The sequence below is a fragment of the Zosterops lateralis genome (assembly GCF_965231275.1).
Source record: "Zosterops lateralis genome assembly, chromosome: 32".
Classification (NCBI taxonomy): domain Eukaryota; kingdom Metazoa; phylum Chordata; class Aves; order Passeriformes; family Zosteropidae; genus Zosterops; species Zosterops lateralis.
This window is the reverse complement of record NC_139792.1, coordinates 558524-585248: the sequence shown is the minus strand read 5'-3', so window position 1 is coordinate 585248 and position 26725 is coordinate 558524. Positions and strand designations below refer to the sequence as shown.

General features: G+C 62.4%; 1 protein-coding gene across 1 annotated transcript; it reads right to left on the bottom strand.

Moving 5' to 3' along the window:
- Positions 1-3806: 3806 nt before the first annotated feature.
- On the bottom strand, positions 3807-17226 carry NCKAP1L (NCK associated protein 1 like; the record flags this gene model as incomplete). Its single annotated transcript, XM_083880976.1, has 31 exons — positions 17084-17226; positions 16338-16448; positions 15796-15888; positions 15647-15703; positions 15416-15558; positions 14820-14910; positions 14412-14549; positions 14195-14243; positions 13585-13738; positions 13173-13229; positions 12570-12666; positions 12012-12121; positions 11518-11650; positions 10870-10951; positions 10597-10655; positions 10162-10307; positions 9607-9739; positions 9398-9517; positions 8677-8816; positions 8201-8332; positions 7902-8120; positions 7402-7532; positions 7227-7324; positions 6733-6820; positions 6294-6376; positions 5825-5905; positions 5652-5745; positions 5443-5559; positions 5005-5114; positions 4547-4636; positions 3807-3926 (listed from the first exon to the last, which is right to left on the bottom strand). Exons 1-31 carry the CDS (start codon positions 17183-17185, stop codon positions 3807-3809), a joined length of 3378 nt encoding a protein of 1125 aa, XP_083737102.1. The 5' UTR covers positions 17186-17226.
- Between the last annotated feature and the right edge of the window lie 9499 nt (positions 17227-26725).

Below are 26725 nucleotides of genomic sequence, written 5' to 3'. Positions count from 1 at the left end.
CCTGCTCTGTCCCCGGTTGTATTTTGGGGGTCCCAGGTCTGTCCCCGGTTGGATTTTTGGGGTCTGGAGGGGATTTTTGGGGTCCCGGTTGTATTTTGGGGGTCCCCGGTCTGTCCCCAGTTGGATTTTTGGGGGTCCCGGTTGTATTTTGGGGTCCCGGCTGTATTTTGGGGTCCCTGGTCTGTCCCCGGTTGTATTTTGGGGTCCAGCCCCCCCCCCAGCCCCGGGGCCGCCCCCGGCCCGTCAATCCGGGTTTATGTAACTCCGGGGGCGGGAGCGGCGCCCCCCCCGCACCCTTGGGTGCCCCCCGGGGCCCCCAAACCCCCTAAAAACCCGAAAATTGGGGGATTTCGGCTCATTTTGGGCTCTTCAAACAACCTCGGGGGGTCCTCAGAGCGATTTTGGGGGGTCTCGACCCGATTTGGGGGTGCTCGAAGGGGATTTTGGGGTCCCAAAGCAAATTTTTTTGGGGTCTAAAATCAATTTTAGGGTCCTCAAATTCATTTTGAGCCTCCTAAAATCAATTTTAGGGCCCCGAACGTGGTTTTTTGGGGATCCTCGAACTGGTTTTTGGGGTCTGAAATTAATTTTTGGGGGTCTCAAACCGATTTTGGGGGTCTCAAATAAATTTTTAGGGCCCCCAAATGGGTATTGGGGATCCTCGAACTGGATTTAGGGGCCTGAAATTAATTTTTTGGGGTCTCAAATTCATTTTGGGGCTCCTCAAACCGATTTTGGGGTTCCAAAAAACCCCAAAAATCACCTAAAAAATCTCCCCTGACCCTCCTCAATTTTGGGGCTCCTGAAATGGATTTCGAGGTTCCAAAAAAAAAAAAAAAAGCCAAAAAAAAAAAAATAAAACACCACACTCCAACAAATTAAAAGTAAATAAATTTAAAATAAATAAATGAATAAAACCTCTCCTGACTTTCGAGCCTTCTCAAACCCATTTCAGGGTTCAAAAAATACCCCCCAAACTCCCCCCCCCAAAAAAAACCCAAAAAACAAACAAAAAAAAATAATAATAATTTTAAAAAATACAATAAAAATCCCAAACCAAAAAAAAAAAAAAAGACCCCAAAAAATCCCCACCTCCCCCCCCCCAAAAAAACCCCCAAAATCCAAAAAAACCCCTGGAAATCGCCAAGAAAACCCCCACAAAAAAACCCCAAAAGCCCCAAACAGCCCCCAAAAAAACAAACAAAAAAAAGTCCAAAAAACCCCCCCCAAAACTCCAAGAAACCCCCCCAAAATACCCCAAAATACCCCAGAAAACCCCCCAAAAAACCCAAAATACCCCGAAAAACCCCCCAAACGCCCCCTCAAAAAAACTCCAAAATTAAAAAGAAAAACCTGAAAAACCCCCAAGAAAACCTAAAAAAAAAACCACCCCAAAACCCCCCCAAATTTTTTTTTTTTTTTTTCACTTTTGGGGCTCCCAAAACTTTCCGGGGGGTGGGGGAGGGGCGGGGTTTGGGGTGGGGGAGGGGCCGGGTGGGCGCGCGCGAGACAAAAGGGGGGGGGCGGCGGGGGGGAGGGGGAACCATCTCGGCTCGTGATTGAAAAGAAAAATGGAAATAAAAATAGAAATTGATAAAAAAAATTGAAATAAAATCCACGAGCCGAGAGGGGGAGGGGGCGGCAAAAACCCCCCGGGACCCGCCGGGGGCGGGAGGGGGATTTGGGGGGGAAAATTGGGGGTTTTGGGGGTTTTTTGGGGTGGAAAATTGGGTTTTTTTGGGTTTTTTTGGGGGGGAAAATTGGGGGTTTTGGAGGGTTTTTTGGGGGGGAAATTGAGGGGTTTTGGGGGGGAAATTTGAGGGGTTTGGGGTTTTTATTGGGGGGAAAATTTGGCGGGTTTTGAGAGGTTTTTCGGGGGGGAATTTGGGGGGTTTTGGGGGGGAAATTTGAGGGATTTTGGGGTTTTTTTGGGGGGGTTGGGGGGAAATTTGGGGGATTTTGGGGGGTTTTATTGGGGGGGTTGAAATTTGGGGGGTTTTGGGGGAAACTTGGGGTTTTTTGGGGGGGAGGAACTTGGGGATGTTTTTGGGGTTTTGGGGGGAGAAATTTGGGGGGTTTGGGGGGCTTAGTAGGGGAAATTTGGGGGGGTTGGGGGGTAATTTGGGGGGTTTGGGGGAGGAAATTTGGGGGTTTTGGGGGGTGAAATTGGTTTTTTGGGGGTTGAATTTGGGGAGAGGAATTTGGGGGGGGTTGGAGGATTTTAGGGGGGAAATTTGGGGGGTTTTGGGTTTTTTTGGGGGGGAAATTCGGGGTTTTTTTTCGTTTTTTTAGGGGGGAAATTTGGGAAATTTTTTTAATTTTTGTGGGGGGAAGTTGGGGGGTTTTTTTGGGGGGGGTTGGGGGGCGTTTTGGGTTGGTTTTTTTTTTTGTTTTGTTTTGTTTTTTTTTTTTTTTGCTTTTAAGGTGATTTTTGCCGGACTCGTTTTGGGGGGGGGTCCCCTTTACCACCCCCATCCTGGGGGAGGGGTCTCGGTCTGGGGGTCGCTCCGGGGTCGTTCCGGTGATTTGGGGGGAGATTTTGGGGGTTTTGGGGGTTTTTTTAAAAGCGATTTTTTTCCAGACTCGTTTTTGGGGGTCCCTGGGGGGGTCTCGGTCCCAGGGGGGGCTCTGGGGGGGTCCCGGGGGGGCTCTCGGGGCCCGTCGGGCGCTGCCGCCGCTCCCGGTGACTCATCCCGGAGCCGCCGCCGTGCCCGGAATGGAATTTCTCCCCCGACCCCAGAAAAGGCACGGGAGAGAAATAAAATAAAATATAAAATATAAAATAAAAAATATAAAAAAAAAAAATAAAAAATAAAAAATAAAAATAAAAATAAAAAATTATAAAATAAAAAATAAAAAATATAAAATAAAAATAAAAAATAAAATATAAAATATAAAATATATAAAATTAAATAAAATATAAATATTAAATAATATAAAATAAAATATAAGATAAAATACATTTTAAATAATTAAATATTTAAAAAATTAAAAAATTATAATAGAGTAAAGATTAAACCTAAAATAAAATAAAAATAAACTTAATAAAATAAAATAAAATAAAATAAAATAATATAAAATATATAATTTTTTAAAAAATAAAAATTCAAAAAATAAAATAAAATAAAATAAAATAAAATAAAATAAAATAAAATAAAATAAAATAAAATAATAAAATACGTGGAGATGAAGAAAAGAGAGAAAAAAAAAACCCAGGACACCCCCAGGACCCCCCAGGACTCTCCAGGACCCCCCAGGACCCGCCAGGACCCCCCCAGAGCCCCCCGAGGGTCCCGGAATGTCCCCAGAGGTGGCGACCCCAAAAAATTCTCGCAGTGAGTCGAAGATTTTGGGGTGAAAAAGTGATTTTAGTGACGGCGGCGACAGCGGGGGGACAATGGGGACACGGGGGGGGCAGTGGGAGGGGATTTGGGGGTCCCGGGGGGATTTGGGGGTCCTGGGGGGGTGGGTTGGGGAATTTGGGGGAGGATTTGGGGGTCCTGAAGAGACAGGGAGGGGAATTTGGGGGTTCTGGGAGGACAGGGGGGTCCTGGTGAGGGTCGGGCGGGGGTCTCGGGGGTGGAACACGGGGATGGAGCACAGGGGTGGAATATGGGGCTCCTGGGGGGGTCCTGGGGGGCTCCTGGGAGGGTCCTGGGGGGGTCCTGGGGGGGTCCCCGGGGATGGAGCACAGGGGTTGAACATGGGGGTCCGGGGGTGTCCCGGGGGTCCCGGGGCTCAGGCCGGGGGTCCCGGGGGGCTCAAGCCGGTGGTCCCGGGGGGGGTCCCGGGGGGGGTCCCGGGGCTCAGGCCGGGGTCTCCCGGCGCGGCTCCCGGCAGAGCTGGCGGAAGGCGTTCCGCAGCAGCACGTAGGGGAAGCAGCTCTCCAGCATGTCCAGGGTCAGGAAGGACGACTCGGCCACGATCTGGGGCGGGCGGGGGGCTCAGGGTGGGGCGGGGGGGCCAGCAGAGCCCCCTCCTCACCCTCATCATCCTCATCCGACCCCCGACCCCTCCCCGGCCCCCGAGCCCGGGTCCGGATTGGAAAAATTTACATTTAAATTGATTCCAGCGGGGCCGGCGCTGCCGGAATGACAATCCTGGGGACGGGGGGGACACAAGGGGACAGGGGACAGGGGGACAGGAGGGCTGGGGCTGGAGGAGACATCAGGACCCACCCAGGGACACCCCGACCTCAGAAACCCACCCAGGGGACATCAGGAATAGCCCAGGAGACACCCCAGAGCCCTCCCAGGTGCCCCCCAGTGCTGCTCCAAGTGTCCCCAAGTGTCCCCAGGTGTGTCATCAGAGCCCCCAAGTGTCCCCAAGTGTCCCCAGGTACTCCCAGGTATCCCCAGGTGTGCCCAGGTGTCCCCCACAGCCCCCCCAGGTACCCCCTCAGAGCCCCCAGGTGTCTCCAGGTGTGTCCCCAGGTGTCCCCAGGTGTGTCCCCAGGTGTCTCCAGGTGTCCCCAGGTGTCCCCAGGTGTCCCCCGGCCCCCCAGGTGTCCCCAGGTGTGTCCCCAGGTGTCCCCAGGTGCCCTCACCAGGTGCAGCAGCAGCACGATGGAGTCGTGGTTCCGCACTCGAGTCTTGTCCGGCTCCTGAGCCAACTGCAGGAGACTGACCGAGGCCAGCTGGGGACAGGGACAGGCCGTGGGGACAGGGACAGTGACAGGGACAGTGACAGGGACAGGGACAGCCCAGGGGACAGGGACAGTGATCCTGGGGACAGGGGAGGGGACAGGGACACCCCAAGGGGACAGGGACAGGCCGTGGGGACAGGGACAGGACAGGGACGCCCACCGGGACAGGGACAGTCCATGGGGACAGGGGAGGGGACAAGGACAGGGACCCCAATGGGAAAAGGAACAGTCAGGGAGGGGACAGGGACCCCACAGGGACAGGGACAGTCAAGGAGAGGGGCAGGGACAGGGACATCCCACGGGGACAGGGGAGGGGACAGGGGAGGTGACAGGGGAGGTGACAGGGACACGGGACAGACCAGCAGGAACTCCTTGAGGTGGCTCTCGATGTTTTTGTTGTGGACGGTGAAGAGCGCGGCCCCCACCTGAGCGATGGCCTTGGCCAGGCAGTGCAGGTTGTTGGTGTAGCCTGGGGACACCCGGGGACAGTGAGGGGACAGTGAGGGGACAGTGAGGGGACAGTGAGGGGACACCGAGGGGACAGTGAGGGGACACCGAGGGGACACCGAGGGGACAGTGAGGGGACAGTGAGGGGACAGTGAGGACCAGGGTTGGCACTGAGTAAAGGGAGGGTTGGGGAGTCAGGGAGTTTGGGGACATGGGGACACAGGGACACGGTGACATGGGGACATGGGGACATGGGAGGATTGGGGATTTAGGGAGTTTGGGGACATGGGGACATGGGGACATTGAGACACACGGTGACACGGTGACAGTGACACAGTGACAGCCCTCACCGTCCAGCTCGGGGCTGTAGGTGGCCGCGGGGTCAGCGGCCAGCAGGGGCAGGGACACGGCCACAAACACCAGCAGCAGACAGGACACCTTGTAATCCTCCTCTGGGGACGAGCCCTCTGCAGAGCCAGGGACAGGGGACAGGTGGCAGGTGACGGGGCCACCCAGGTGACACTGACACCCCCTCAATGTCCCCAGAGCCACCCCAGACCTGTCCTGTGTCCAGCCAGCGCAGTGACCAGCGCAGGGTCCACCTCGCACGGGATCCCCGCAGCCGAGGCCAGCTCGAAGATGCTCAGGGTCACCTGGGGACACGGGACGTCACACGGTGTCACCTCACCGGGGGGCGGGTCCCCTGAGGTGTCCCCTGTCCCATGTCCCCACCTGGATGTCGGTGTCGGGGGTCACCATGTCGGCCAAGCCCTCGATGGGGCCCATCAGGAACGGGCAGTGCTGGGAGAACACCTGGAAATGGGGTCGGGGGGCGTCAGGGGGGGCCTGTCACCCCAAATTGGGGTCAGGAGGGTCACTGTGTCCCTAAATTGGGGTCAGGGGGGTCACCATGTCCCCAAATTGGGGTCAGGAGGGATCCCATGTCCCCAAATTGGGGTCGGGGTGGGGTCAGGGTGGCCCCATGTCCCCAAATTGGGGCAGGGGTGGGGTCAGGGGGGTCCCATGTCCCCAAATTGAGGTTGGAGTGGGGTCAGGAGGGTCCTGTGTCCCCAAATTGGGGCCAGGGTGGGGTCAGGGGTCCCATGGGGGTCAGGGGGGCCCCGGGGGGGGGTCTAGGGGCCCCGGAGGGGTCTGAGGGTGTCCCCGGGAGGGTCTGAGGGTGTCCCCAGGGGGGTCCCACCTCCCTGAGGCCCTGCTGGGCCATGGCCCGGAAGCTCAGGATCTCCCCGATGATGGTCATGCGCTTCAGGACGTTGTCGGCCGCTGTGGGGACAGGAGTAGGACACGTGTGACACGTGTGACACATGTGAGTGAGTGGGGACTGGGGGTACAGGAGGGTTGGGGACAAGGCAGAGGCCACACGGTGTCACCGCCCTTGGTGACAGCGCTGGCGTCCCCCTGTCCCCCCACGGACACTCTGGTGGGACAATGGGACAGTGGCAACTGCACGGGACACAGGACATGGGGACATGGGGAAAGGGTGACACAGAGATATGGGGACATGGGGACATGGGGACATGGGGTTATGGGAACACGGGAACACAGGGACATGGTGACACAGTGACACAGTGGCACGGTAACACAGTGACACGGTGACACGGTGACACGGGGACACTCACAGGTGAGGCGCGGCAGCAGCGCTGCCCTCTGCTCGGGCCGGCAGCAGCGCAGCTGCACCAGCGTGTCCATGTTCTCTGTCACCAACTTCTGTGGGGACACGGGGACACTGGGGACACTGCAGGGACACCCTGGGAGCACTGGGGACACTGTGGGGACACTGAGGATACTGGGGGCACTGAGGACACTGGGGACACTGGGGGCACTGGGGGGACACCCTGGGGGTACTGGGGACACTGTGGGGACACTGGGGATACTGGGGGCACTGGGGGCACTGGGGACACTGTGGGGATACTGAGGACACTGGCCCCTGTCCCCTGGCCCCTATCCCCTGTCCCCATTCCCCATCCCCTGTCCCCAGTGCTCTAATCCATATCCCCATCCCCTGTCTCCTGTCCCCACAGCCCCTCTCCCCTGTCCCCGTCCCCTGTCCCCATTCCCCATCCCCTGTCCCCATCCCCTGTCCCTGTCCCCTGTCCCCAAGCCCCCCCCGCACCTTCAGCTCGGTGACCTGTGACCCCACGTGCCACATCAGGTTCTCGCTCAGGAACCTCATCCCGTAGGGCCCGATGAGCTCGGCCAGCGCCCTCATCTCTGCGGGAGGGGACACGCTGGGGACACCGCGGGGACAGGGAGGTGACAGCCCCATCCCCAGGTCCCCAAGGCCCCACCTGAGACGTCAGAGAACTCGGCGGCGCTGAACGGGGGCTGCTCCTCGCGGGGGACGGTGACAAAGGCCTGGAGGGCAGGGGACAGGAGCACGGCCCCAGTGCTGGCCTGGCGCAGCAGCGCCTCCAGGTACCTGTGGGGACACGGGAATGTCACCCCTGGGGATGTCACCTATGGGAATGTCACCCATGGCGGTGTCACCCATGGCAATATCACCTAAGCCAGTGTCACCCATGGCAGTGTCCCTGCCACCACCACCAACCCCATGTCCCTACTGCCACCACCACCCGTCTCCATGTCCCTGCTGCCACCATCACCTCCATGTCCCTGTCACCACCACCCCCATGTTCCTGTTGCCACCACTGTCCCTGTCCCCATATCCCTGCTGCCATCACCCCTTCCATGTCCCTGCCAGCCCTGTCCCCATGTCCCTTCCACCACCAGCCCTGTCCCCATGTCCCTGCCACCCCCCCGTCCCCGTGTCCCCGGGGGTGACACTGACCAGTCGGTGTAGATGGCAGTCAGCGTGGGCTGCCCGGTGGCATCTCGGGGTTGGCTCTGCTGCAGCATCACGGTCCTGAGCAGCCTCCCCGTGTCCAGTGTCACCAACTGTCCCAACCTCTGCACCAGCCCCATGTGGGCCACCAGCCCCGCCAGCACCTCCGAGGGCCGGGCCACCTCCTGCGTGGCCTTGTTGTAGCCAGCCATGGCCACGATGGCCCTGAGGGGACACGGGGACACTGAGGGGCGTGTCCTGTGTCCTCAGAGTGTCCCCAGAGTGTCCCCCCGGGGTGTCCCCACCTGGTCAGGCGCGTCTCCAGGTGGCTGCTCAGGTACTCGGCCGGGGTCACCGTGTGGCCGAAGACGGTGAAGTTGGGGACGTGGTTGAGGCTCAGGGACAGCTCGGCCAGGGTCAGCTGCAGCTTGTCCATGCTGGGGGGACAGGCGGGGTGTGACAGGCACTGTCCCATGGGGACAGTCACACCGGGGGACACGGGGACATGGGGACATGGGGACATGGGGATATGGGGATATGGGGACACAGGGAGATAGTGGCATAGGGACACACGGATAATCACGCTGTGACCCTGTGGGGACAATCTGTGTCCCGTGAGGACAATCCCACTGTGACCCCATGGGGACAATCCCTGTCCCATGGGGACAATCTCTGTCCTGTGGGGACAATCACACAGTGGCCCCATGGGGACAACCCCTGTCCCGTGGGGGCAATCCCAAGGTGACCCCGAGGGCACAGTCCCCCCCCAGGTGACACTCACGTGGTGGTCAGGGTGCGGTCACGCCGCTGGCTCTCTGTCCCCGGCTTGTCCCTGTCCCCTGTCCCCTTGCGGGGCGGCTGCTTCGGGGTTTTCTTCACTCGGGCCCTGCTGATGTTGGCTGCACAGTGCTTGGGCAGCAGCTGCGGGGCGGGGACGGGGACATGGGGACACGGGGACATCCCAATGGGGCCACCAGGACCACAGGACACCAAGATTCCAGAGATCTTGAAGCCCCCAAAGGCCACCAAGACCCCAAAGGCCACCAAGGCCCTCGAGGTTCTGGAGACCCCAAAGGCCACCAGGACCCCAAAGGACCTGAAGTCCCCAAATGCCATCAAGCGCCCAGAGACCCCAAAGGCCACTAAGGCTCTGAAGGCCCCAAAGGTCCTGAAGCCCCCAAAGGCCACCAATCCTTCCCAAAGTCCCAGACTTCCCAGATCCTCCCAAGCCCCCCAGACCCCCCAGAGCCCCCCAGACCCCCTTGAGTCCCCCAGATCCTCCCAAGCTCCCCAGACCCCCCAGACCCCCCCCAGACTTGCTGGCTGAAGTTGTTCCTGAAGCCCCCAAAGGCCACCAAGACCCCAAAGGTCACCAATCCTTCCAGACTCCCCAGATGCCCCCATATCCCCCCAGACCCCCCAGATCCCCCAGACCCCCCAGACCCCCCAGACCCCCCCAGACCTCCCCAGACCCCCCCAGATCCCCCCAGAGCCCCCCAGACCTGCTGGCTGAGGTTGTGCTGCTCGGCACAGGCCTCCAGGACGCAGCTGCTGCCCACCCTGGCCAGCTCCTCCAGGAACTTGTGGCACATCCCCAGCGCCGCCGCCTCCAGCTGCGGGTACTGAGGGGGGACACGGGACCCCTCAGGGCCACAACGGGGCTGGGAGACCCCCCAGAGCCCCCAGAGCCGCCCCCCGGGGTGTCACCCACCTCCTCGGGGCACATGGGGTGGGCACAGCGCGAGAAGTGGGCGCAGAGCAGGGGGAAGGCGATGGAGAAACGCAGCGAGGACGGATCCTCCAGGCACAGGGAGAACATCCGCTCCAGGGGACGGGGGAAGAAACTGTGGGACAGGGAAAAGGGGAGAGAAATGGGGTACGGGGTGAAAAAAGGGCAGAGAAATGGGGTACGGGGTGAAAAAAGGGCAGGAAAATGGGATAAAGGGTGGGGAAATGGGGTGTGGGGTGGGGAAAATGGCTATGGGGTGGGAAAGGGTCGGGGAAATGGGTATGGGGTGGGGAAAGGGCAGGGACAGAGGGGAAAGGGGGGAGAAATGGGGTTTGGGGTGAGGAAAGGGCAGAAAAAGGGGTATTAGAGCAGGAAAAAATGGGTATGGGGTGGGGAAAGGGGAGAAAAAATGGGGTGAGGGGTGGGGAAAGGGCAGAAAAATGGGAGAAAGGGTGGGAAAACAGTGGGGAAAGGGGTATGGGGTGGGAAAAGGGGGCAAAGGGTCAGAGGAGGGCCAGGACAGGGCCAGGGGCTCACCAGAGGTGGGACAGGTCCGAGGTCTCGTCCAGCAGCTCCTGGTGCTGGTCCAGGAGCCGCGTGTGGAAAACCACGAGGTTCATGACCCGCCCCACGTCGGGGTTGGAGGCCAGAGGGAGCGGGGCCCGCGCCACGCTGGTGTACGCCTGGGGACACCGAGGGGACAGCGTGGGGACATGGGGACAGGGACAGGGGATGATGGCAGGCCCCATGTCAGCGTTGGAGCCCAATGGGAGCGCCACTCACTGACGGGGAGGGACAGGAGGGGACAGAAGGGGACAAGGAGGGGACAGGGAGGGACAGGAGGGGTCCCTCCCTGTCCGCTCATTGTCTCCTCCCTGTCCCTCCTATCCCCTCCCTGTCCCCTCCTGTCCCCCTGTCCCTGGGGACACCAAGGGGACAGTGTGGGGACAGGGACAGGGACAGGGGCAGCACCTGGAGCCGGAACCAGTCCAGGCGCAGCGCGGTGAAGTCGAACTGCTCATTGTCATCGACTGTGGGGACAAGGGGGACACGTTGCTGGGGTGGCACAGGGGACACTTTGGCCCAGCAGGTGACATTTGGGCCCAGCAGGTGACATTCAGGGCCAGCAGGTGACATTTGGGGCCGGCAGGTGACATTTGGGCCCAGCAGGTGACATTTGGGGCCGGCAGGTGACATTTGGGCCCAGCAGGTGACATTTGGGGCCGGCAGGTGACACGTCCCCACCTTCCTTGGCCCCCAGCGCCGTGAGGGAACTGACAAAGGACGAGAGAATCACCGACTCCTCCTCGGGACACACCGACAGGTTCTGCGGGGACAGGGACGGCTCAGGGGACAGGGGACAGCTCAGGGGACAGCTCAGGGGACAGCTCAGGGGACAGGGGACAGCCCAGAGGACAGAGACAGCTCAGAGGGGACAGTGACAGCCCGGAGGGGACAGTGACAGCCCAGGGGGGACCCAGGGGACAGGGACAGCCCAGAGGGGACACTGACAGCCCAGGGGGGACCCAGGGGACAGGGACAGCCCAGAGGGGACACTGACAGCCCAGGGGGGACCCAGGGGACAGCTCAGGGGACAGGGGACAGCTCAGGGGACAGGGGACAGCCCGGAGGGGCCCAGGGGACAGCTCAGGGGACAGGGGACAGCCCAGGGGACAGCTCAGGGGACAGGGACAGCCCAGGGGACAGGGACGGCTCAGGGGACAGGGGACAGCCCAGGGGACAGGGACAGCTCAGGGGACAGCCCCGAGGGGGCTCAGGGGACAGTGACAGCCCAGAGGGGACAGTGACAGCCCATAGGGGACCCAGGGGACAGTGACATACCGGAGGGCACAGTGACAGCCCCGAGGGGACAGTGCCACCCCCCGGGGTTACCTGGATGACGTCACTGAGCACGAGCGCGTCGAAGCGGGCCAGGTACAGGCGGTGGTAGCGCCGCAGGACCCGCGGGTGCCGCAGCACCAGAGCCCGGAGCTGCTCCAGGAGCAGCAGCAGCTCCGCCAGGCGGCTGAGCCCGGGGGGAGAGGGGTGAGACCCCCAGGGAACCCCCCAAAATTCCTGGACCCCACCCAATGCCCCCCCAAAATTCCTGAACACCCCCAAGACTCCTGAACCCCCCCCGGGTCCCAGGAGCGACTTCCAAAATTCCTGAACCCACCCAAAACTCTTGAACCCCCGAAATTCCTGAACCCCACCCCCAGGGATCCCCCCGAAACTCGTGAACCCCCCTGGACCCCACCCAGTGTCCCCAAAACCCCTGTCCCCTCCCTGTCCCCTCCCTGTCCCCATTGTCCCCTCCTGTCCCCTCCTGTCCCTCCCTGTCCCCATTGTCCCCTCCCTGTCCCCTCCTGTCCCCTCCCTGTCCCCACCTGTCCGTGAAGTCCTCGGGGTTCTTGCTCTTGGTCACGTGCTCGGCGTGTCGCGACAGCCAGCTCAGCTCATCGCGACACAGCGACAGCGCCACCAGCACCAGCAGGGCCTGGGGAGGGGGACGGGGGGTTTGGGGGGAGCCCCCCGGGCCCCAAATCCCGCACCCCAAACCCTGAACCCCAAACCCCAAAATCTCCCCAATTTCTGCCCAAATTCTCCCCAAAATTTGCCCAAATTCTCCCCGAATCCTCCCCACAATTTCTCCAAAATCTCCTCAAGTTCTGCCCAAAATTTCCCCAAAATCTCCCCCAAATCTCCCCAAAATCCCCCCAAATTCTCCCAAATCCTCCCAAACTCTGCCCGAATCCCCCCAAAATCTCTCAAATGCCCCCAAACCTCCCAAATTTTCCCAAACTTTCCCCAAATCCTCCCAAAATCCCTTCAAACTCTCCCAATTCCTTCCAAAATCTCCCCCAAATCCTCCCAAACTCTCCCCAAATCCCCCCAAGCTCTCCCAATCTCCCCAAATCCCCCCCAAATTCCCCCCCAAAGCCCACCTTTGGTCCCAGCAGGCCGGGCTGATCCTCCAGCAGCGCCAGCAGCTCCCGCACGGCCCCGCGCAGGAACGAGCGGCGGCCCCGGTGCAGCCCCGGGCTGGGGGCAGGAAAGGTTTGGGGGGTCCCAGGGGGGTCCCGGGGGTCCCGGGGATCGTGGGGGGTCGGGGGGATCCGGGGGGGGACAAGGGGAGGGGACAGAGCCACGCGAAGGGACGAGGAGTGACAATGACACCAAGGGGGATAGGGGAGGGTTGGGGGGATTTGGGGGGATTTGGGGGGGTCAGGAGGGGTCTCGGGGGTCGTGGGGGGTCCCGGGGGTCGTGGGGGGGTCCCAGGGGTCGTGAGGGATTCCGGGGGTCGTGGGCGGGTCCCAGGGGTCGTGGGGGATCGGGGGGATCCGAGTGGGGACAAGGGGAGGGGACAGAGCCACGCAAAGGGACGAGGAGTGACAATGACACCAAGGGGGGATAGGGGAGGGTTGGGGGGATTTGGGGGTATTTGAGGGGGTCAGGGGGGTCAGATTTGGGGGGCGAGGGGGAGATCAAGGCCAGGGCCCCCTCAGTGTCCCCGCAGTGTCCCCACAGTGTCCCCATGTCCCCTCACCTGTGAGTCACCGCCTGGTCCCGACACTCTTTGACATCGGCCACGCGCTTCCCGTACCTGGGGAGGGGCACACCTGGCACAGCCCAGCGGGACCCCCGAGCCCCCGGGACACCCCTGGGACCCAGGGGACCCTCCCCGGGCACTCCCTGACACCCCCAAAATTCCCCCAACATGCCCCTGGCACCCCTCAGAGTCCCCTGAATCCAATTCCTGAACCCCAAATTCTGCACCCCAAACCTTGAATCTGCCCCCTGAACCCCAAATCCCGCACCCCAAACCCTGTTCCCACCCCCTGAACCCCAAATCCCAGACTCCAAACCCCAAATCCTGCCCCCCCAACCCTCTTCCCACCCCCTGAACCCCAAATCTCGCCCCCCAAACCCCATTTCCCCCCCGGTGTCCCCGTGCTCACCCCTTGAGCCCCCCCAGCAGCTCCTCGGTGACTTTGTGCACGGCCACGGCCTCGTCCCGCACCAGGGAGACAAAGAGGGTCCCCTGCAGGGCCCGGCGCCACAGCTCCTGGCACGGGGGGGCGGCCAGAGCCCCGGGGCACACCAGGAACCCCACTGGGGGGACAGCCCCGAGTTAGGGACACCAGAGACCCCACTGGGGGGACAGCGGGGTCAGGGACCCCCAAATGGGGACAGTGCCCATAGGGACACCAGGGACCCCACTGGGGGGACAGCACAGGGTCAGGGACCCCCAAATGGGGACCCCAAATAGGGACAGTGCCCAGGAACCCACTGAGGTGACAGGCAGGGGTCAGGGACCCCCAAATGGGGAAAATGTCCAGGGACCCCACTGGGGGGACAGCCCCAAGTTAGGGACACCAGGGACCCCAACATGAGGACCAGCCCCATGTCAGGGACCCCACTGAAGGAACAGCCCCACATCAGGGACCCCAAAATGAGGACTGAGAGTTGGGGACACTGCCCAGGTAGGGTTGGGGACACTGTCCAGGTGGGGTTGGGGACATTGCCCAGGTAGGGTTGGGGACACTCAGTGACAGTGCCAGCACTCACGGATGATCCAGCGCTCCATCACCTCCAGGGACAGGTATTCACAGGCCACCTGGGGACACCAGTGTCACTGTCCCCTGACCCTCCCCAGTGCCTGTGTCCCCATGTCCCCATACCCCCTGTCCCCATGTCACTCACACTGTCGCTGGTGGCCGGGCCCAGCATGTCCCCATGTCCCCTAGGTGTCCCCCTGTCCCCAGGGTGTCCCCATGTCACTCACACTGTCGCTGGTGGCCGGGCCCAGCATGTCCCCTGCAGGTCCCAGCAGACTCAGCAGCTGCTCCCGGCGCCAGAGCTCCGCGTCCCGGCAGCGCCGCTCGAACGGGGCCCGCAGCGACAGCAGAGCGCCACCCATGGCCTGAGGGGACACCGATGTCACTGTGGGGACATCACCGCCACCACGGGGACACTGCTGACACCATGGGGACAGCACTGCCATGGGGACAGCAGCGCGCCACCCACGGCCTGAGGGGACACCGATGTCACCGTGGGGACATCACTGCTACCGTGGGGACAGCACTGCCACTATGGGAACAGCACTGCCACCATGGGGACACCGCTGTCACCACGGGGACATCACTGCCACTATGGGGACAGCACCGCCGCCACGGGGACACCCCCGACCCACCTTGGTGTGAGGCCCGAACTCCTCGGGGAGCTTCTTGAGGGGGTGCTCGTACTCCAGCACCATCTGTGCCAGGCGGGGAAAGCCGGGCTCACTGCGGGGACAGGCCGTGGGGACACGTCAGGGACAGCCCTGGCACAGCCCCGGTACTGGGGACATGATGGGGACAGCCCCAGTGGGGACACAGCACTGGGGACACATTGGGACAGCCCCAGAGCCAGCCCTGGTGTTGGGGACACATTTGGGACAATCCCAAGACTACAGCGTTTGGGACAGGCTGGGGACAGTCTGGGATGGCCCTGGCACTGGGGACACGTTGGGGACAGCCCCAGGGAGGAGACAGCCCTGGCATTGGGGACACACTGGGGACAGCCCCAGGGCCAGCTCCTGTGTTGGGGACACACTGGGGACAGCCCCGGGGAAGGGACAGCGTGGGAACAACCCCACAGACACATCCTTGGGGACAGCGTCGGTGGGGACACAGCCTTGGGGACAGCTCTGGTGGTGACACAGCCTTGGGGACAGCTCTGGTGATGCTCCGGTGAGGACACAGCCCTGGGGACAGCCCCGGGGGGACAGCCCGGGGCCAGCGGTGTCACCTGGCGCCGTGGCTCATCTCGTGCGCGCAGTGGTAGAGCCCCAGCAACAGCCGCCGCTCCTCGGTGCGCGCCAGCAGCAGCACCAGCGACACGTAGGTGACAACCAGGTCCAGGTAGCCCTTGGTGAAGTCGTAGTTGATGTGCTGGCAGGGGAGGGGACAAGCCGTGAGGGGCGGGGACAGCGGGGACACCGCCTGGGTGGCGCTCGGGGCAGGGTGTGGTGGCACTCACGATGTCGAAGAAACACTGGCTGGCGTCGATGGTGTTGAGCAGCTCGTACACGTGGTCCTGGTGGCCACAGGGGACAGCGCAGAGTGTCACCACCCCCTGAGGGACATCACCGTGTCCCCTGTGTCCCCTGTGTCCCCAGCCCGGCTCACCCGGAACTCCAGCAGGTCCAGGAAGGTGTGGTAGAACGGGGCCAGCACCCGCACGATGTCCCCTTTGTCCCTGTGCACCGGGCCCAGGTGTTGCTGTGGGGGGGACACCCATGGTGGAGGTGACAAGGGTGGGGACACGGGGGGAGGGGTGAGAAAAAGGGACATCCCAGGGTGAGGTGACAAGGGGAGACACGCAGGGCGGGTGACACACCCCACAGGGATGGGGACAGTAGGGACAGAGGGTAGGGACATGGGGACAGTGAGGACATAGGGGTGGGGACCTGGGAGTAGAGACACTGGGGACACTGGGATGGGGGGACACAGGGGTGGGGACAGGGGGATACAGGGTTGGGGACATGAGGACAGTGGGGACACAGGGGTGGGGACACAGGGGTAGAACATGGGGGTGGGGACACAGGGACATTGGAGACACAGGGACAGCGGCGACACAGGACAGTGGGGGCAGGGGGAAATGGGGACACAGGGGTGGCGACATGGGGACACTGCATGGGGACACTGGGGATACGAGGACAGCGGCTCACGGTGCTGCTCCGCACGTCCAGGTGCGGGAATTTCTTCTGGATGAACTTGGCCGAGGCCTCCATGGCCTTGTCCCCGAGGAAGGACGGCCGTGTCCGGGGGTCCGAGCATGTCTGGGGGACCCCCGGGTCACAACCCGTAATACCGACCCCAAAAATCCCTTCCCGGGGCTGGGACACCCCCAAAACCATTCCCAGAACTGAGCCCCGGAGCTCAGATCCCCCCCAAACCCCACCCCGGGCTGGGAACCCCCCCAAATCCCCCTGTCCAAGTCACTGCCTGAGCAGGGACCCCCCTAAACCCACCCTAAAACTCCTCCCGGGCTGGATTCCCCCCAATACCCCACCCTACCCCAACCCTTCCTGGGCTGGGACCACCCAAACCCCCGTAAAACACCTCCTGGGCTGTGCCCACTCCCCAAATACCCCCTAAAACCCCTCCAGGGCTGGATTCCCCCCAAAACCCCACCCTACCCCAACCCTTCGCAGGCTGGGAGCCCCCAAACCCCCCTGTCCAAGCCCCTCCCTGACCAAGGACCCCCCCCAAATCCCCCCTAAAACCTCTCCCGGGCTGGATCCTCCCCCAAAACCCCACCCTACCCCAACCCTCCCCAGGCTGGACCCCCCCAAATCCCCCCAAACCCCCCATCCCTGTCTCCCCCCAGTCCCCACAGCTCCTCCCCATGGGCTGGGAGGATTTGGGGACCCCCGCAGTGTCCCCGGGGTGTCCCCCAGGACCCTCCCCAGACCTTTTTGACGTTGTAGAGGCGCACCAGGACCCCCCGGCCCCGCTCGTTGAGCAGCGTCAGCTTCTCGGCCAGTTTGTCCCCGTACACCGAGGGCAGGGACATGGTGGCACCTCAGTGTCACCCCCGCTGTCCCCAAAAGGCCCCCGAGCCCCAACTTCCCCTTCCTGGGCTGGGCCCGGCAGCGCTGGGGCCACAAGGGACACGTGACAGTGGTGACAGCACCCCGTGACACCGCGGGGGACGCGGGAGGGGGACACGGAAGGGTTGGGGACAACGGGGATGGGGGACACCAAAAGGTTGGGGACACCGGGGATGGGGGACATCAGTGATGGAGGACACCAAGCCTTGGGGACACCAGGTATGAGGGACAACACAGATGGGTGACATCAGTGATAGGGGACACCAAGCAATGGGGACACCAGGGATGAGTGACATCAGCGGTGAGGGACACCAAGCCTTGGAGACATCAGGGATGGGGGACACCAAAGTGTTGGGGACATCAGGGATAGGGGACAGCACAGATGGGTGACAGCGGTGGTGGCACCACGGCCTGACACCTTGAGTGACTGTCACCATGATGGGTGACACCATTGATGCCTGATGTCACCATCAGCCCCAACTGGGGCTCTGACAGGCCCAGCCCAGGCCCTATAAGGGTGTCAGGGCCCCTGTATCAGTGTCAGGTCCCCTATATCAGGGTCAGGGCCCTATATCAGGGTCAGGTCCCCTATATCAGTGTCACGGCCCTATATCAGTGTCAGAGCCCTTATAGCCCTTCCTGTTCTCAGAACCAATTCTGGTCCACTTAACCCAAATTCCCCCCATTTCTCCCCCTTTTTGGTCCCATTTATCCCCAGTCAGGGCTCATTTATTCCTCCAATCTGGTCCCATTTAACCCCAATCGGGGCCCATTTATTCCGAACCTGGTCCTATTTAACCCCAGCCCAGTCCTGTAAGACCCAAACCGGGCCCGTAGATCCCCAATCCGGACCTGTTTGACCCCAATCCGGCCCTATTTCACCCCAATCCGGCCCTATTTTACCCCAATCCGGCCCTATTTCACCCCAATCTGAGCTAATTCAGCCCAAATTTCCCGCCCCCGTTGCCATGACGACGGCGGGGCGACAGCAGCGCCCGTTGCCGCGGTAACGGCGACGCTACCGTAAAGCAAAACCGTCACTCTTGGAACTGACCCCGACAGAACCGAGAGCGCCGGCACTGGAAGGGCACCGAACCGGCACCGGACCGGCACCGAACCGGGACTGTGGGACCGGACCGGGACTGTGGGACCGAACCGGGACCAAACTGTGTCCGGTGAGACCGAACCGGCACCGGACCGGCACCGAACCGGGACTGTGGGACCGGACCGGGACTGTGGGACCGAACCGGGACCAAACTGTGTCCGGTGAGACCGAACCGGCACCGAACCGGCTCCGAACCGGGACTGGTGGGACCGAATCGGGACTGGTGAGACCGAACCGGTACCGAAGCGGGACTGGTGCGATCGAACCGGCACCGAACCGGCGCCGAACCGGGACCGGTGGGGCCGAACCGGCACCAAACCGGGACCGGTGAGACCGAAGCGGTCCCTGCCCGCTGCCGGCGGTCCCGGCCCGTGGCCGGTGGTACCGGACAGAACCGAGGCGCCCATGGAGCCCGAGGCGCTCGTGCAGTGCCCGTACGACCGGAGCCACCAGGTGCGCGTGTCCCGCCTGCCCTATCACCTGGTGCGCTGCCAGCAGGTGCGCGGGGACACCGCGGGGACACCGAGGGGACAGGGGACAGGGAGGGGACAGAGGGATGGGGAGGGGACAGGGGGATGGGGAGGGGACAGGGGGATGGGGAGGGGACAGAGGGATGGGGAGGGGACACCAGGACCGGGACAGGGAGACAGGGAGGGGACAGAGGGACAGAGAGGGGACAGCGGGACCGGGAGGGGACAGGGGGATAGGGAGGGGACAGAGGGATGGGGAGGGGACACCGGGACCGGGACAGGGAGACAGGGAGGGGACAGAGGGACAGAGAGGGGACAGCGGTACAGGGAGAGGACACCGGGACAGGGAAAGGACACGGGAGGGGACAGAGGGATGGGGAGGGGTCATCGGGATGGGGACATCGGGACCGGGAGGGGACAGCGGGACGGGGATACTGGGCCGAGGGAGGGCGGCGAGATGGGGAGGGGACACCAGGACATGAGGGGACAACGGGACAGGGAGGGGACAAAAGGGACAGGGAGGGGACAGCGAGACCCGGGAGAGAACAGCGGGACAGGGAGGGGACAATGGGAGGGGATAATGGGAGGGGACAGTGGGAGGGGACAGCGGGATGGGGAGGGGACGCCAGCACATGGGGGGACACCGGGACCGGGAGGGGACAGCGAGAGCGGGCGGGACCTGCCGGGGGTCGGGGTCTGTTTGGGTCGAGGTCTGTTTGGGTCGGGGTCTGTTTGGGTCTGGGGTCCCTTTGGGTCGGGGTCTGTTTGGGTCTGGGGTCTGTTTGGGTCTGAGGTCCCTTTGGGTCTGGGGTCTGTTTGGGTCTGGGGTCTGTTTGGGTCGGGGTCTGTTTGGGTCGAGGTCTGTTTGGGTCTGGGGTCCCTTTGGGTCAGGGCCTGTTTGGGTCGGGGTCTGTTTGGGTCTGGGGTCCCTTTGGGTCAGGGCCTGTTTGGGTCTGGGGTCCCTTTGGGTCAGGGTCTGTTTGGCTCTGGGGTCTGTTTGGCTCTGGGGTCTGTTTGGGTCTGGGGTCTGTTTGGCTCTGGGGTCTGTTTGGGTCTGGGGTCCCTTTGGGTCGGGGTCTGTTTGGGTCTGGGGTCTGCAGGAATTGGGCTCGGGCTCTCTGAGGGGTCACATTTGGGGTCCGGCACCCCCCGGGGGGTCTCCCCCCGCCCCCTTTAACCCCCCCGCGCCCCTTTCCCCCAGAACAACCCGCAGGTGTCGCGCACTTTGGCCACTTGTCCCTTCAACGCGCGTCACCGCGTCCCCCGCGCGCACCTGCGCGGGCACGTCACCGCCTGTCCCGACCGGCGCCTGGAGCTGCCCCCAGGTGCGCCCCGTCCCCTCCCCGGGTGTCCCCGGCCTGTCCCCGGCCTGTCCCCGGCCGTGTCCCCGTCACCGCTGTCCCCTCTGTCCCCGCAGACCCCGAGGGCGCGGCCAGGACCGCCCGGGAGCCCCCCCAGGCCTGGCAGCCCCCCCCGTGCCGGGAGGATTGGGACGCAGGTGAGTCCCCGAGGTGTCCCCATCGTGTCCCCAAGGTGTCCCCAGACCCCCCTGTGTCCCCATGGTGTCCCCAAGGTGTCACCAGACCCCGAGGTGTCTCCATGGTTCCCCATCGTGTCCCCGAGGTGTCACAAGACCCCCTGATGTCCCCCCCAAGGGCTGGCACGTCCCCTTGATGTCCCCATCCTGTCCCCATCATGTCCCCATGGTGTCCTCAGACCCCCCAGTGTCCCCCAAGGGCTGGCACATCCCCATGGTGTCCCCATAGTGTCCCTATCCTGTCTCCATCATGTCCCCATCCTGTCCCAGTGGTCTCCCCATGGTGTCCCTGTCCTGTCCCCATGGTGTCCCCATGGTGTCCCCATCCTGTCCCCATTTTGTCCCCACCGTGTCCCCATCCTGTCCCCATCCTGTCCCCGTCCTGTCCCCGTGCAGAGCTGAGCGAGCTGGAGCTGGAGGAGCCGCCCCCGTTCATCCTCCACGTCACCAAGGGGGACCTGCCCGTCCCCTGCCACAGGTAGGGACAGGGGTGTCACCGCCGAGTGACACTGAGGGGGGTGTGTGTCCCCAAGTGCCACTCAGGGGTGTGGGAGTGTCCCCAGGTGTCACACTCGGGGCTGTGTGTGTCCCCAAGTGCCACATTCAGGTGTGTGAACGTCCCCAGGTGTCACACTCAGCTGTGTCAGTGTCCCCAGGTGCCACACTCAGGTGTGTGAGTGTCCCCAAGTGCTACACTCAGGTGTGTGAATGTCCCCAGGTGTCACACTCAGGTGTGTCAGTGTCCCCAGGTGTCACAGCTGTGTCTGTGTGTCCCCAAGTGCCACACTCAGTATGTGTGTCAGTGTCCCCAAGTGTCCCACTCACCGCCCCCCGCCCCTGTCCCTGTCCCCCCAGCGCCGCCCCCGCCACCCCGGGGCTGTCCCCGCGGAAACCCCGCCCGGCGACAGCGGAGCCGCGCCTGGGGACAGCGGGACCGAGGGCGGCGACAACGGGAGCCCGGACGGGGACAGCGGGACCCCGCGTGGGGACATCAGGCCAGCGGCCTGCGACAGCCCGACCCCGGGCGGGGACAGCCCGGGCCAGGACGGCGACAGCGGGGGGGACCCGGGGGGGGGGCCCGGGGGTCGGGAGGGGGCTCGGAGCCGGCGGGGCCCCCCCGGCGGCTTTTAAATATTTTTAGAAATAAAACCCCCGAGAAATCCCCCTCGGTGTCCCCTCGGCCCTAACACGGGGACGGGGTCACTGCCACCCCCCCCCCCACCCCGAGGTGTCACTGTCACCTCCCTGTCCCCTCCCCTCCCCCCGCATTCCCTTTCCCCCGATCCGCCGCTCCCGGGAGGAATTTTGGGCTCGGGGTGGGGTGGGGGGGGTTATTTTGGGGTCTCTTGCGCAAGGACCCCGCCCTGGGGGACAGCAAGGGGAGTCCCCACCCTGGGAACGTTTCCCAAAAATAAATTGTCACATCCCTGTGACCCCCCCCTGGGATGGGAGGAGATTCCCCACCCCCCCACTACCCCCTTTTCCCAAATTTATCTCCTTTTTTTTTTTTTTTTTTTTTTTTTTTTTTTTTTTTTTTTTTTTTTTTTTTTTTTTTTTCCCTCCCCCTCCCGCCCCGAGCCGGGAGCGGAGCCGGATTTGGGGCGGAAAAAGTGGAAATGGGAATTTCTGTGTCATCGGCGCCGTCACCTCCCGCCCCCGACACCTCCGGGCCCCGGGTCCGCCCCCTCCCTCCCTCCCTCCCTCCCTTCTCACATGGATTTTTTTGGGGTGGGGGGAGAAAAACCTCATTTTTATCCCGTTTTATTCCCCTTTTTCTTTTCCAGGGGTTCATCCCGAGGGCAGCGCGGGGTGGGGGCTCAGGAAAGTTCTGGAATTGTGGAGAATTCCGGGCTCGCAGCTGCGGGGCGGGATTTGGGATCGGGGATTCCCACCCCTCCCTCCCCATCCCCATCCCCATCCCAACATCTGGCCCAGCTGCGCCTCCCGGGCCTTCCCTTTCCCCGCATTCCCCGATCCCAGAGCGGAGATTTTCCCCTCCTTCCCCTTCCCCTGGATCCATCCCGCTCCTTTTTACCCCAAAAACCTCCTTTTAAACCATCTTTTAAACCATTTTTTTTTTAATTATTATTTTGGGGCATTTTCCACCCCTCCCAACTCCACGTGGAGAACCAGGACGGTCCCAGCGGGATTTTTCCCATCCCAAATCCCACAACTCAAGTGGGATTCCTCCCCCCTCCAAAAAAAATAAATCCCACACAGCTCCAGGAGGGATTTCCCCAATTTTTTTTCCCAATTTTTTCAAAATTTTCGAGTTTTTTGCAGCTTTTTGCAGCTTTTTGCAGCTTTTCCTGCCCCCTCTCGCTGCCCTGGCCGGGAGTTTTCCTGCGAGGGCGGATCCGGGAGGGGCTGGAAAACGGGATCGCCGTCACCGGGTGGGAAAAAGAAAACACAAAACAGGCGGTTCCCGCTTTTCCACCAATTTTTTGGTGTGAAAAAAGAGATTTTCGCTCTCCCCGGAGTCTCCTCCTGGTCCCGCTCCCGTCGGGAATTCCCTGGGCCGGGAGGATCCGGAATGTTCTGGTGACGTCCCAAATCTTGTTGTCCCCAAATCCCAGAGGGAATTTTGCCCCCGGGGAATTTTTGGGGTGAATTCCCGAGGTTTTGGTTTCATCCCGGAAGGTTTTAAGGTCTTTTCCCCGTCCTGGGCCTGGTCAGGGATGGAGATCCCGGATTTTGGGGCTGCTGGGACCCCCCAAAAAGAGCCCAGGGGCAGAAATTTGTGGGGAAAACAAGGAGTGCCCCAAAATCCAACAGTTTTACCCCAAAACAGGGAGGAGGGACCCAAAATAGGGAGGAGGGAGTCCCCCAAATCCCCTCTCGCTGTCCCAGCAGGAAAATCCCGGGATTTGGCCCCAAATCACAGCGGGGTGACCCCAAATGGGGGGTGGAAAGGGTCACAAGAGGGGTGACCCCAAGTGGGGATGGGGGGACATGGGGATATGGGGACATGGGGACACAGGGACATGAGGTTATGGAGAACATGGGGACATGGGGACATGGGGATATGGGGACATGGGGACATGGGGACATGGGGATATGGGGACATAGGGACATGGAGACATAGGGACATGATATGGGGTTATGGGGACATGGGGGACACGGGGATATGGGGACACAGGGATGTGGGGTTATGGGGTTACAGGGATATGGGGTCACAGGGACATAGTGACACACAGATGTGGGGACACAGGGATATGGAGACAGGGACATGGGGACATGGACGTGGTGACACAAGGATGTGGAGACACAAGGATATGGGGTTTTGGGGTCACAGGGATATGGGGGCATGGGGACACAGCAATATGGGGACATGGACACAACAGGGACATGGGGACACAGGGATATGGGGTCACAGGAACATGGGGATATTGGGATATGGGGACATGGTGACACACAGATGTGGAGACACAGGGATATGAGGTCACAGGGACATGGTGACACAGAGATATTGGGATACAGGGACATGGGGACACAGATGTGGTGACACAGGGATGTGGATTTATGGGGTCACAGGGATATGGGGTTATGGGGATATGGAGACATGGGGATATAGGGATGTGGACACAACAGGGACACGGGGTTATGGGGCACAGGGACACGGGGACACAGGGACAGCCAGCACGTGCCTGTGACAGGTCCCTGTGCTGTGGGGTCCCATGTCCCTGTTCCCACATTTCTCCAGAACGTTCACTCACACTCACTCTCACACTCCCCCTTGCCCCCCCCATATCCCACTGGTGTCCCCCCTTGTCCCCCCAGTGTCCCCCCGGTGTCCCCCCATGTCCCCCCATGTCCCCCCCGTGTCCCCCCTCGGCCCCCCCGCCCCGCCCCCCCTCCCTCTCCCCTGGTTCTGCAGCTCCTTTTTGGGAAGCGCCGGTCCTGCCCCCCCCCCCCCCCCGCGCCCCCCCGCGCCCTCCCGGGCTCCGGGCCAGCCCCGACCCCCCCGGGGACACCCCGGGGACACCCAGGGGGGGACACCCATGGGACACCCCCCGCTGTGGGGTCACCCCGGTGGGGGCAGCGCCCCGAGACCCCCCAGACGTGTCCCGGGGGGGGTTTGGGGGGCGCAGGGGGGGGTTGGGGGGTGACGTGTCCCCGCCGCCGGGCCGGGCTATATACGGGGTTATAGACGGGGCTGGCGGCCGTGAGTCAGCCCGGCCCCCCCGGGGCCCCCCGGTGACTCAGGGACGCGGCGGCTCCGCCGGGACGGGGACGGGACGGGGGGGTCACTGCAGGGGAGGGGGGGACACCCTGGGGACGATTGCCGGGGGTGGGGGGTGTCTCCTAAAAATGGGGCTGGGGGACATTGGGGACACTGCACGGGAAGGGAGGAGTGGGTTGTGTCCCCCCCAAAAATGGGGCTGGGGGACATTGGGGGCAATTCCCGAGGGTAGGGTCAGAGGGGTGACCTCCCCAAAAATGGGGCTGGGGGACACTCGGGGCTGGTGTCCCTGGGGTGGGGGGACAATGCGGGGACACGGCAGGAGGGGAAATGGAGGAGTTGGACACGGGGGATTGGGGATTTGGGGACACGGGAATTTGGGGTCACAGGGATTTGGAGACACTGGCACTTGGGGATTTGGGAATTTGGGGATGTGGGAACACAGGGATTTGGGGTCACAGGGATTTGGGGACTTGGGGATTTGGGAATTTCAGGATTTGGGGACACAGAGATTTGGGATCACAGGGACTTGGGGATTTTTGGGAATTTTGGGATTTGGGGACACGGGAATGAACATGAACACGGGGACAGTGCCAGGCCACACGCCTGCGCACGGTCACTGTGTCACCACACGTGTGTGCACGGTCATGGTGTTACCACATGGTCTCATAGGACACAATCACCGTGTCACCACATGAAATTTTAGCGTCACCACGCACAATCACAGTGCCACTGCCCATGACCCCAGTGTCACCACACACAACCTTGGTGTCACCACACAAGATTTGGTGTCACCACATGAGATTTTAGTGTCACCACCCGTTATCATGGTGTCACCACACGAAATTTTGGTGTCACCACACACAATCACAGTGCCACCGCCCATGACCCTGGTGTCACCACACGAGGCCTTGGTGTCACCAGCTGTTATCATGGTGTCACCCTCCACAATCTCAGTGTCACCACAGGCAATCTCAGTGTCACCACACAAAATTTTGGCGTCACCACACACAATCACAGCGCCACCGCCCATGACCCCGGTGTCACCACCCACGATCTCAGTGTCACCATCTTTGATCCTGGTGTCACCACCCACAATCTCACTGTCACCACACACAGTTCTGGTGTCACCACCCGTTATCACGGTGTCACCACAGGCGATCCCGGTGTCACCACCCATGATCCCGGTGTAACCACCCACAACCACAGTGTCACCACACTCGATCTCAGTGTCACCACACACAACCACAATGTCACCACCCACGATCTCAGTGCCACCCCCGCGGTCCCGGTGCCACCCCCGCGGTGCCCGGGGCAGGAAAGGCCCCGGCGCCAGTTCATTGTTCCCCCTCCCCGCCCGCCACTTCCCCCCCGGCCACGGAAACGTCCCCATTGTCCCCTCGGGGCCACCGCGCCTGGCACGGGGACACGACGGGCACACACACACACACCGGGGACATGCGGGGACACCTGGGGACACCCCCGCCCGCCCGTGCCACGCTGGGTGTCCCTGGGGTGTGTCCCTGAGGTGACCGCGGTGTCCCCAAGGTCACCTGGAGCCCCCCCTGAGCCCCCCCGGGCCCGGCCGCGCCGTTTGCAGCAGCGGCGGCAGCGCTGGAATGCGGCGGGCCCGGCCCCCGACCCCGGCCCCTTCTGCACGCCCCTTGCACGCCCCTTGCACGCCCCTTTGCACGTCCCCCTTTGCACGTCCTCTTTACACGTCCCCGACCCCTCTGCGCGCCCCCCAGCCCTTTGCACGCCCCCTTTTGCACGTCCTCGACCCTTTTACACGTCCTCGACCCTTTTGCACACCCCCAATCCCCTTTTACACGCCCCCACCCCTTGCACGCCCCCCACCCCTTTGCGCGCCCCCGGCCCACCCTTGCACACGCGTGCACGCGCCTCGCGCGGGGCCGGGGGCTGTCCCCCCGTGTCCCCTGGTGTCCCCCCCGCCTTTGCACACCCGTTGAGGAGGGGTGGGGGGATGAGGAGGGGTGGGGGCACCTTCCCGTGTCCCCCCCCCCCGCCCTCCCATTGTCCCCGCGTGTCCCCGCGAGGAGGTGCCAGCGCCACCCCCCCGGTGTCCCCTCCCAGCTCTGGGGGTCCTGCCACCCCCCTGTCCCCCTGCGGGGGTCCTGCCTCCTCCCTGTCCCCCTGCGGGGGTCCTGGGTCCCCCCCCGTGTCCCCCCAGCCCCGGGGGTCCCGCCC